The sequence below is a fragment of the Coregonus lavaretus genome, assembly GCF_964263955.1.
Source record: "Coregonus lavaretus genome assembly, chromosome: 3".
In the NCBI taxonomy this organism is placed as follows: Eukaryota; Metazoa; Chordata; class Actinopteri; order Salmoniformes; family Salmonidae; genus Coregonus; species Coregonus lavaretus.
In genome coordinates, this window is record NC_139990.1 from 11,064,853 (window position 1) to 11,077,507 (window position 12,655).

The 12,655-nt window shown below is 44.4% G+C and overlaps 1 protein-coding gene across 1 annotated transcript in view; it reads left to right on the forward strand.

Annotated features, from left to right (window-relative positions):
- Nucleotides 1-11,550: 11,550 nt before the first annotated feature.
- The window catches only part of LOC311121175 (uncharacterized protein), a 90,817-nt gene continuing 89,712 nt past the window's right edge, over nt 11,551-12,655 (forward strand). Inside the window, exon 1 of the mRNA XM_084157930.1 lies at nt 11,551-12,078. Within this exon, the coding sequence (XP_084014056.1) occupies nt 11,992-12,078 (87 nt within the window). The 5' untranslated portion in view covers nt 11,551-11,991. The remainder of the gene's footprint in view (nt 12,079-12,655) is intronic.

Genomic DNA, 12,655 nt, shown 5'->3' on the forward strand with positions numbered 1-12,655 from the left:
ACGAGGACATTGCAGAAGTCCCCAATGGTGGTACGTCCCACCACAACTACCGGACTAGGAAACACGGTGGCAGCTACACCCTGGGGAAGCAGGTCCCCACCCTCTTGCCTGCGCTGCTGGGTACCTCTTCTGCTTACTGTGGGTTCGGGGGCGGAGGGGTGGGCCCGCGCTGCCCCCTGCGCGAGAACCCGCTGTCGTTTCCCTGGTGACGGGAGAATCTGCCACACTCCCGCTGAATGTGGCCAGGCTGGCCACAACCCCAGCAGACAATGGAAGTTGAGCTGACACTGCGATGTTGTCTGGAGCCCCTCTCAATGACAAGTGAAGCGGTCTTGACTAACCCGCCCAACTCGTCGACCCACTCTGGTTTGGTGACCCCCGGCACCCCGGCCGCCGCTGCTCTCACCTCTGGTTGACTGGCAACCTCCACTCTCACTCCCTCACCCCAGATCAGCTCCCTCTTCCTGGCTATCTCCACTGCAGCCCGCAGAGATGCTGGGTCCGACATCTGAACATGCTTACCCAGTTCGGTGGGGGAGAGCGCTCTAATAAAACTGTCCCGTGCCAGCTCGTCTTGCACCCAAATCGGCATAGTTGCATAAGCCCGCCTGGTCAGGCTCAGAATATCACTTGCCAACGCCGTTAATGATTCCCCCTGAAGTCTCTTTTTGTTACTCAGTTCAATCCGCAGCATGTTGGGCTGTGCATCGCTGCCGAAACGGCCCCCCAATGCCTCCACTAGCGCACCGTAGTCGCCCCTCTCGTCCGGGGCTAGCGTTAGCAGGCATTCCGACACCTCCTCTGCCAGGCTCAGGGCAAGCTGTAACCCTTTCGTCTCGTCAGACCACCTCCTGGCTCTAGCCAACAACTCGAATTGAGTGAAAAAAACTTCCCATTTACCTTGTCCATTGAACTTTGGAAGTTTAGCCGCTACCGTGGCTAATGGCATTAGGGCGCTGTCATCTCTGTTTACATAAGGAGGCCCAGCCATTTCCGCACGCGGTGACGTCGATATCTCCGTCGCCGTGACGTCTGTTCTGGTCGAGCGGTTTGAAGGAAAACCCGCCCGTTCTGCCATCTTGCTGACTGACAATTTAACTTCCGCCATGTGGCTCTCCAGCTCTTCTACAGCCGTCGTCGCCTGACCCTCCCGACCGGGTACACCCGAGCCCACAACGGACACTTTGTCCGACTCTTCCTTAATTTTCCGCCTCGCCCCGATCATCATGACCGTAGATGCGAGTCACGCTAAAGCTAACCACGGCCTATACTGAAACAGCTAACTCGCCTAATCTCGATCTATCCCGTCGTTCGAAAGCACTTCTGACACCAATGTAATGACCCAGCTGGGTCATAAAGTAAAAGAGAGACGGGCACCAGGTGTACAGGCAGAACACAGGTTTATTCCTGAATGGGCTATTGTTCAGGCCACAGCCCACGCCGCTAAACCTCGAACATACACAAATATAACATGTTAAGTCAAGGGTCCCTAACAGAAGAGAGAGAGATGAGACCGTAACCCCTATTTAAGCATTCCAAAACCCCGCGGGATTACCCATCATACCCCCCCAACCTTTCCATCTGTCCTGGCATATTTAACCCCTGCTAGCACCCATGAGAACGATAACACACCCACGAACACAGAACACAATACCGGGTCGTTACACATAGTAAACATGATTGATACTTTGTAATCCAGATGCATGCCTGAATAGTGAATATAGTCAATGCAGTGTAAAACTGTTCTTTAATGTGTGTATGTATATTATTTTTTAAGAAAGTGTCTGAGTCACGCCACCAATATAATAGGATAAGAGACAGAGGCCCCACCTAGAGAAGCGCACGTAGCCCTTGTAAGGAAACAATGTGTGGCACTTGGACTTTGGAAGATGGTGGTGGTGTGGCACTGAAAGGTGTTAATCATGTACATATAAGGGAGTAACTGTGTAGGTTGTATAAACATGACTATTCATTGATTATGTGTAAAGGGAGAGCTCAGAGTCGGCTTTGTTGCGCTATAATAAAGTCTGTTCTGAATTCACAAGCTCCGGTTTTTTGAGAGATACTTTTGAGTTAAATATTTCTACCACACCTAGTTGGGGAACCCTGCTTTACTATAATGCTTTTGAGCCTAATTTAAAAATGCTTAATTCTCTCAGCCTCATTGCAAAATGTGTATAATAGCATGAGATTAGCTATAAAACTGCACATTTCTCTCTTTGCCCCATGACATAATGTGTAGAATGGTAGGAAGGTAGCTGTTTTCCCCCAAAGAAAATCTGGAGTGGCGCCTGAGACGGCGTTCTCCACCACCATCAACAAAACAGAATTTCTCGTGGAAGAATGGTGTTGCATCCCTCCAATAGAGTGCCAGACACTTGTAGACTATATGCCAAGACGCAGTGAAGCTGTTCTGGTGGCCAAATCATGGAAACACTTGAGTAAATTAGGGTTCTGGCGGCTCGGTTATGGTGTTGGGTGCATTTTCCTGGCATGGTTTAGGTCCACTCAACCCCTTAGAGGGCAAAGTAAACTACAAAAAATACACAGCCATTCTGAGTGATCACCTTCAACCTATGGTGAACAATTTCTATCCTGATGGGAGTGGTTTCTTCCAGGATGACAATGCCCCATCCACAGGGCACAAGTGGTCAATGAATGGTTTGATGAGCATGAAAATGATGTAAGCAATATGCCATGGCCGTCTCAGTCACCAGATCTCAACCCAATTGAACACTTATGGGAGATTCTGGAGCGGTGCCTGAGACACAATCTGATTTGTGTTTTTTAAATAAAATGTTTACTCAATCTCATTGCCGTAATGCGTCCGGGTTAATTTATTTGTTTATATTGTTTAAAGTAGTACTTATTCAAAGACAGTTATCATTTCTGGGTATTCACATTACAAACGAGTCATATTTTAGACAAAAACCATGTGCCCGAGCATGCTTTTCTCATTACCATAGCATTTCTTCAACTCCCTGTACAAAGTACAGTGTTTTTGTATATAGATTTTTTCCGACCCTTAATGCATCACTAAGAAGAGAAGATCAAAGATGTATTTTCTCTTTTATTATGTTTAAATTTGATCATTGTCGTCATACACCCCATTTACCCATTTTAGATTATAATTACCGTAACTGTGTAATACTACTGATTAAAATGAAAATATACTTAATCTAAATGTCAAAAAAAATTATGAAATATTGTCGTAATAACTCTCCTGTATCTTAAGCAATTAAAAAATATATCAAAATGTTCACCTTGCTATGTTTTTTCTTCTTAACTTTACAAGTGTTATGGTAATGATTTTGTTTTGTGCATGGTCTTGGGAAATGTAAAAGAAAAAAATGAACAATCGGAACAATTAACACATTTAATGGTCATTCTGACGTTGATATTTCAATTGTGTAAATACTCCATAATAATTACTAAATAAATGCATTTATTATGTTAAAATAGGTCATAAGCAACCTCAGGACACCAAATGTAAATTTTAATCAGTCAGAACATTTATTGATTTAGTATTGAGTATTTATTAGGATCCTCAATTAGCTGCTGACACGGCAGCGGCTACTCTTCCTGGGGTCCAAACAGGACAACAAATAAAATACATAATATACATACAGTGCATTCGGAAAGTGTTAAGACCCCTTGACTTTTTCCACATGTTATTACGTTACAGCCTTATTCTAAAATGGATTAAATTGTTTTTTTCCCCTCATCAATCAACACACAATACCCCAAAATGACAAAGCAAAAACAGGTTTTAGGACATTTTTGCAAATGTATTAAAAATTTAAAACAGAAATATCACATTTACGTAAGTATTCAGACCCTTTGCTCAGTACTTTGTTGAAGCACCTTTGGCAGCGATTACAGCCTCGAGTCGTCTTGGGTATGACGCTACAAGCTTGGCACACCTGTATTTGGGGAGCTTCTCCCATTCTTCTCTGCAGATCCTTTCAAGCTCTGTCAGGTTGGATGGGGAGTGTCATTGCACAGCTATTTTCAGGTCTCTCCAGAGATGTTAGATCAGGTTCAAGTCCGGGCTCTGGCTGGGCCACTCAAGGACATTCAGAGACTTGTCCCGAAGCCACTCCTGTGTTGTCTTGGCTGTGTGCTTAGGGTCGTTGTCCTGTTGGAAGGTGAACCTTCGCCCCAGTCTGAGATCCTGAGCACTCTGGAGCAGGTTTTCATCATGGATCTCTCTGTACTTTGCTCTGTTCATCTTTCCCTCGATCCTAACTCGTCTCCCAGTCCCTGCCGCTGAAAAACGTCCCCACAGCATGATACTGACACCACCATGCTTCACCGTAGGGATGGTGCCAGGTTTCCTCCAGACGTGACGCTTGGCATTCAGGCCAAAAAGTTCAATCTTGGTTTCATCAGACTTGAGCTCAATTTCGAGTCTCATAGCTAAGAGTCTGAATACTTATGTAAATAAGGTATTTCTGTTTTTATTTTTAATAAATGAGCAAACATTTCTAAAAACCTGTTTTCGCTTTGTCATTTTGGGGTATTGTGTGTAAATTGATGAGGGGAAAAATAATTTAATCAATTTTAGAATAAGGCTGTAATGTAACAAAATGTGGAAAAAGGGAAGTGGTCTGAATATTTTCTGAAGGCACTAGTAGATTGATTGGCAGGTTACACTATATTTAGATACTTCAAATACTGCCTGAGACACCTTTGCTATTTGTCCCCATACTCAATAAATGGTGAAACAATATTTGTGATGGTGTTCTTTGTTCATATGCATATGCATATGCATGAAATGTACATTATGGAAAACGTCTCACACTCAGTCATAGTTAGTAGAATAATTAATGGATTGGCAAGATTGGCACTGTTAACGTTTAGAAGGTTAGTAGGAAAGTTTATCATTTAAACCTAAATATACTCACATTCATTGAACATTTAGTATTTGAAACTCAAACATTCCTTTCCCAAATGCTTTTTATATAAACCTACAGGCTCTTTATCATTCTCCATAGCTTGTATTCCAATGCAGCCAACATTATGCATGCCCACCATGGTATTGGGCATCTGCTATTTGAGAACTCATCTGGTTTAGAAATCATACTCTGGTTTTCTTATTGCAGAGCACATTGTACAACTGTTTTTATCAGTAGCGATGTGTGGGTAAAATCAACACCCCCCATGTGTTGTGATAATTGTGTTGTTTGCTCTACAAAGCATATTGCATGTACATTTACATTACATTTATGTCATTTAGCAGACGCTCTTATCCAGAGCGACTTACAAATAGGTGCATTCACCATATAGCCAGTGGGATAACCACTTTACAATGTTTTTTGTTTTTTTGGGGGGGGGTGGGGTGGGGTAAGGAGGGGGGTAGAAGGATTACTTTATCCTATCCCAGGTATTCCTTAAAGAGGTGGGGTTTCAAATGTCTCCGGAAGGTGGTGAGTGACTCCGCTGTCTTGGCGTCGTGAGGGAGCTTGTTCCACCATTGGGGTGCCAGAGCAGCGAACAGTTTTGACTGGGCTGAGCGGGAACTGTGCTTCAGCAGAGGTAGGGGAGCCAGCAGGCCAGAGGTGGATGAAGGCAATGCCCTCGTTTGGGTGTAGGGACTGATCAGAGCCTGAAGGTACGGAGGTGCCGTTCCCCTCACAGCTCCGTAGGCAAGCACCATGGTCTTGTAGCAGATGCGAGCTTCAACTGGAAGCCAGTGGAGTGTGCGGAGGAGCGGGGTGACGTGAGAGAACTTGGGAAGGTTGAACACCAGACGGGCTGCGGCATTCTGGATGAGTTGTAGGGGTTTAATGGCACAGGCAGGGAGTCCAGCCAACAGCGAGTTGCAGTAATCCAGACGGGAGATGACAAGTGCCTGGATTAGGACCTGTGCCGCTTCCTGTGTAAGGCAGGGTCGTACTCTCCGAATGTTGTAGAGCATGAACCTACAGGATCAGGTCACCGCCTTGATGTTAGCGGAGAACGACAGGGTGTTGTCCAGGGTCACGCCAAGGCTCTTCGCACTCTGGGAGGAGGACACAACGGAGTTGTCAACCGTGATGGCGAGATCATGGAACGGGCAGTCCTTCCCCGGGAGGAAGAGCAGCTCCGTCTTGCCAAGGTTCAGCTTGAGGTGGTGATCCGTCATCCATACTGATATGTCTGCCAGACATGCAGAGATGCGATTCGCCACCTGGTTATCAGAAGGGGGAAAGGAGAAGATTAGTTGTGTGTCGTCTGTGTAGCAATGATAGGAGAGGCCATGTGAGGATATGACAGAGCCAAGTGACTTGGTGTATAGCGAGAATAGGAGAGGGCCTAGAACTGAGCCCTGGGGGACACCAGTGGTGAGAGCACGTGGTGCGGAGACAGCTTCTCGCCACGCCACTTGGTAGGAGCGACCGGTCAGGTAGGACGCAATCCAAGAGTGAGCCGCGCCGGAGATGCCCAGCTCGGAGAGGGTGGAGAGGAGGATCTGATGGTTCACAGTATCAAAGGCAGCAAACAGGTCTAGAAGGACAAGAGCAGAGGAGAGAGAGTTAGCTTTAGCAGTGCGGAGAGCCTCCATGACACAGAGAAGAGCAGTCTCAGTTGAATGACCAGTCTTGAAACCTGACTGGTTTGGATCAAGAAGGTCATTCTGAGAGAGATAGCAAGAGAGTTGGCTAAAGACGGCACGCTCAATAGTTTTGCAGAGAAAAGAAAGAAGGGATACTGGTCTGTAGTTGTTGACATCAGAGGGATCGAGTGTTGGTTTTTTGAGAAGGGGTGCAACTCACGCTCTCTTGAAGATGGAAGGGACATAGCCAGCGGTCAAGGATGAGTTGATCAGCGAGGTGAGGTAAGGGAGAAGGTCACCGGAGATGGTCTGGAGAAGAGAGGAGGGGATAGGGTCAAGCGGGCAGGTTGTTGGGCGGCCGGCCGTCACAAGTCGCAAGATTTTATCTGGAGAGAGAAGGGAGAAAGAAGTCAAAGCATAGGGTAGGGCAGTGTGAGCAGGACCAGCAGTGTCATTTGACTTAACAAACGAGGATCGGATGTCGTCAACCTTCTTTTCAAAATGGTTGACGAAGTCATCCACAGAGAGGCAGGAGGGGGGGGTAGGGGGAGGAGGATTCAGCAGGGAGGAGACGGTGGCAAAGAGCTTCCTAGGGTTAGAGGCAGATGCTTGGAATTTAGAGTGGTAGAAAGTGGCCTTAGCAGCAGAAACAGATGAAGAAAATGTAGAGAGGAGGGAGTGAAAAGATGCCAGGTCCGCAGGGAGTCTAGTTTTCCTCCATTTCCGCTCGGCTGCCCGGAGCCCTGTTCTGTGAGCTCGCAATGAGTCATCAAGCCACGGAGCTGGAGGGGAGGACCGAGCCGGCCGGGAGGATAGGGGACATAGAGAGTCAAAGGATGCAGAAAGGGAGGAGAGGAGGGTTGAGGAGGCAGAATCAGGAGATTGGAGGGAGAAGGATTGAGCAGAGGGAAGAGATGATAGGAAGGAAGAGGAGAGAGTAGCGGGAGAGAGAGAGCGAAGGTTGCGACGGCGCATTACCATCTGAGTAGGGGCAGAGTGAGTAGTGTTGGAGGAGAGCGAGAGAGAGAGAGAAAAGGATACAAAGTAGTGGTCGGAGACATGGAGGGGAGTTGCAGTGAGATTAGTAGAAGAACAGCATCTAGTAAAGATGAGGTCAAGCGTATTGCCTGCCTTGTGAGTAGGGGGGGACGGTGAGAGGGTGAGGTCAAAAGAGGAGAGGAGTGGAAAGAAGGAGGCAGAGAGAAATGAGTCAAAGGTAGACGTAGGGAGGTTGAAGTCCCCCAGAACTGTGAGGGGTGAGCCATCCTCAGGAAAGGAACTTATCAAGGCATCAAGCTCATTGATGAACTCTCCAAGGGAACCTGGAGGGCGATAGATGACAAGGATATTAAGCTTAAATGGGCTAGTGACTGTGACAGCATGGAATTCAAATGAGGAGATAGACAGATGGGTCAGGGGAAAAATAGAGAATGTCCACTTGGGAGAGATGAGGATTCCTGTGCCACCACCCCGCTGACCAGATGCTCTCTGGGTATGCGAGAACACATGGTCAGACGAGGAGAGAGCAGTAGGAGTAGCAGTGTTTTCAGTGGTAATCCATGTTTCCGTCAGCGCCAAGAAGTCGAGGGACTGGAGGGTAGCATAGGCTGAGATGAACTCTGCCTTGTTGGCAGTAGAACGGCAGTTCCAGAGGCTGCCTGAGACCTGGAACTCCACGTGGGTGGTGCGTGCAGGGACCACCAGATTAGAGAGGCAGCAGCCACGCGGTGTGAGGCGTTTGTATAGCCTGTGTGGAGAGGAGAGAACAGGGATAGACAGAGGCATAGTTGACAGGCTGCAGAAAATGGCTACAGTAATGCAAAGGAGATCGGAATGAACAGACACAGTAACAGACACTAACATGACCTACAGCATGGTCAAGCAAGTTAATGTTTCCGACATTTTTGGACCACTAAACAACTGTTGATTTAGAACCACAGAGAGTTATCGCAAGTCGCAAAGGACCATCTGGCAGAACGCCCAGAATATGTTCTTTAAGTTAAGATAGTAGACAGAGCCAGTCACATGTAGGAACCAATCCAATGAATCAAGTGTATGTAGGTTTAGATAGCCGTATATAAGGCTCTATGTAAGGAACACACTTTTAGAGCTTACTTCAGACCGGTACTTTATGCATCTAAGTTTGACTGTGACCTCTCCAGCTTGCTGACAATAAAGAGTGATTCATTTAATATTGACTTTGAGTGTCCTGTGTAAGAATTTCCACAACAACAACACAACGAGATGCAACAATTCAAGTTTTTCTATCAATGACATATGCTCTCAATGGGATTTGATAGGAGTGACGCCAAAATCCAAGCTGGCTTCCCTTTACACTTTGGTTTGGTGCGCCAGGACCATTCACAGTTGAGCTCCCTCAGTTTAGCTCAACGCTGATTGGCAAATTTTGTACACTTTTTTTGTCAAGGGAGGCCAGATGCTCACTGGCTTCCCTTTGCCTTCAATGCTACGGTCGGCAACAATGTCATACTTGTTTGAACCAGACAGCATCAGTTAGATGGCCTACACGTAGAGAGACGGGGGCGCTGTTTCGCTCCCTCAGATGCTTTCTCCTGTGAGATACATTCAGCCTCTTGCGAATTTAAGGAATATTATGAAACACAGAGAGACGAAAGATAAATGATATATATCAATATTTTTGTTGTCAATTTTTTGGGGAAGCCTGGCTTCGCTTGGCAAAAATGAATACACATATTGTATTGCAAGGTATGCTATATGTGTAGGCTATGCCATATGTATTGGCTAATATGCATATGTTGCTGTCGTTTTTAAACCTCCATTCTAGCAACATGACACATCTTTCTATATATTTACATGCTTTTATTTGCGAGCTTGTATTGACAAAGAAGGAAACTGAGTTTACCAAAAATCTTTACAAAAATAAATTAATAGTCAATTCGTCGAGTCTACCGTTAAGAACATTTAATCATGTGACAATTTTTGTTTCCGATGTGACAAAGTCCAAAATCCATTGTCTTGATTTTGATGGTAAATTAATAAAATTTTGCTATATAAGACTAAATAAATGTGTAATTTCAAACAAACCTGATGCTTGAGACAATTGATATGGAGTATCTTAATTAAAGAGCCACTGAACACGTCGATTGGTACGTGTTTTTCTAAACTAGATATATTTTTGGAGGTGTGTTTCTTGACCGATTTCGCGTTTGCTTAATTATGTTTGTTCCCCATGAGACACTGTAGAAGACCATTTCACTTCCTCAAAATCCCCAGAATGAATCTAAGAAATCTATATTAAATTTGGTCATTTTTGCGGTGTATGTTTTAGTTGTGCAATTTTACATCTAACAAAAGCCTTGTTCACATTACCAATAAGCACTCCGTTACGTTGCAGCGAATGTCATGCATTTCAATGGGGATGTCCACAACTGAGTGGAATCGCAACGCCCCCTTGCGGTTGAAGGCAGTTGAGAGATGGACGCAGCAAACTTCGACATTTTCCAAACTTTGCGTCGTCTTCAATCCAGCCAGAGTCCTTTGAAGAACAGGAAGTTACCAAACCACAGAAGAAGATGAAAATAATATGTGGTTTTCGGTGATGGCTTTGTGGGATAGCTAGCAATTTGTAAACAACAATTACCCATTCCTATAAGTGAGTACTATTTTAATACTAATGTTAAATAATAAACATTGGCAGTTAAGCCAATTATATTATGACTGTTGCCTCCCGTTTAAGTTTATTGTGATGGTAGTGACGTTTGTTTTTGATGATAATTATTAGGTCACTACAGTGGTATTTTCAACCTATCCTATCTTTTAGCTAAGCTAGCTGCTCTGCAGTGAAAGCTAGCTTAACTTGCTATAAAGTTAGAGAAACAAGTTGAGGAAAAAGTAACTAAACAAAACATGTTTTATTAACACCAGAAACAATATATTTATCCTGTCTTGAATGAAAAGGTCATATTTTGCAATCTCCCAAAATAAATGAGATCTCTATGAGAGACAGGCTCTTCTCCATTTTGCGTTAAACACTACACTTGTCCTTTCAGTAGCAGGGCCAGACTCCGTGAAGATGACATATAGCGTAATGAAATACGTCAGGATGTGTATGGGGCATAATACCGCGTTCAAAACAACTGGGAACTCAGAAAGATATGAGGCCAAATCATGACGTCAGTGATTTTCAGGTCGGAAAGCCAGAGCTCTATAAAGAGGGGCGAGTTCCGGAGTTGGAATTACGAGTCGGATGACCGTTCAAATCCATTTTTCCAAGTCGGAGCTCATTCCCAGTTGTTATGAACTCACTGAAGTAAGAAGTCGGAGATTTCCGCTTTTCCAGCGCCCAGTTGTTTTGAATAAGGTGTTTGATGCAGTATTTTGCAAGTTAAAAAATGCGCGACGTGTTATACACAAAGTCCGGCTTCTGACCAGGTCTGTCTCACTGTCTATGCTATTGGATAGAGCGCACAAACCACATCTGTTCACCACATTTTAGTGGGCAAATGCACATCATCAAATCAAAACCCACCCTTCATTTACCCGTTGTGACGCACGGATGTTCCAAACTCCGTTTTAGACAAGCCTGACATTATGACCAAAATTATCCTATTTACACTTTGTTGTCAATTTTGACACTAGAATAATGCCATGTTCCAAACAACTCGGAAATCGGAAATCTCTGACTTTAGTGCTTTCAAGACAACTGGGAACTCGAAAAATCGTTTTGAATGGTCCTCCAACTCGACCTGAAGATCACTGACGTCATGATTTGACCTCGTATTTTTCCGAGTTCCCAGTTATCTTGAACACACCATAACTGTTTCTGACTCATGTCGCTGACACATAGGCCGTTTTCAAAGGAATTCGTTTCTTTCTAATTAAAGACATTCGCTGTTTAAACTGGAGAAGTGAGTTGCGCAACTGCAGTGAAGACTTTAAATCGCGCGCTGCGCCCCCGCAATTTCTCATAATTAGTTAAGACACACCTCCTCTAGACAAAAGAACGGAACATTTTCAGCTCTGTCCGGACAAGGAGACAGTATGTTTTAGCAGAAGTATTCTATGTAAAATTAGACCATTTTGTGGACGATGGTTAATCTCTTTTCTTCGATTATGCAAGCTAGTGCATAAGGCATCACATTCTACAGGCAATTTCGCTGATAAGCAAATGACGTCTCATTTTATAGCTTGCTTTGACCGTTATTAGCTGGCTTTGACGTTTGTAGGTATTGCAAAGTTAACCTCCATGCGACCATCCTCCTAGCTAACCTTATATTCTTTATAACAGAAAGTGCTGCTTTTTGTTGGGGGCATTGACTGTATGGTTGGGGGTCTAATATGATGCTTCAAAACTTACTTCAGGTTTTCGTCTACCACACTGCAGAGGCAACTTTTTTTTACCATCAAGATCATGCATTTTCTCCTAGCCGGTAATTTACAGCTTCAATTGTGTTGTGTTACAGATTCACAAGATGGAGAACACTGCAAGTTTGACGGACTGGGCTGAGGAAACGAAACGCAAACCAAGGAAAATGTTGCCTTATCGGCTCGCTTGTCAGGTGGGTTTGTCTTGCCACAACTGTTGAATGGTCGGGGTGTATGGAGGGTGATCAGGGCCAGTTTAAAATTGCAACACTTAAATGCTCAATTGAAATGCTAAAATTATAAATGCATTTATAGTTTCATATCAGTGTACATGATTCATGAAACAATGAAATTGCAATGTTACAATTAAAATAGCTGATTGGAAACTAAATGAAAATGCTTAAAATAATTATAAATGGAAAGTGGCTGTTTTTGTGGTAGAAATATTTGACTCAAGTAGTCAACTCAAAAATATCTCAAGAAACTGGAGCTTGTGTATCCAAAAATTAGACTTGTATTATCTAATAACAAAAGCCAAGCAGTTCCATGGAACAACTGTCTCTCTTTAGCTTAGAGCTCCCTTTATGCACACACAAATGCACAAACATGCTTACATGGCATATACAGTTACTCCCCTTATGGCAAATTCCTAACTTATTGTAGTTCTGCGCCACCCTTCTCTTTCAACGTCCAGCTGTCACACATGGTCCACTCCAAAAGGTCATGAATGCTTTTTCTATATGAAGCCTCTCATTCTATTCGTTGCTTGGC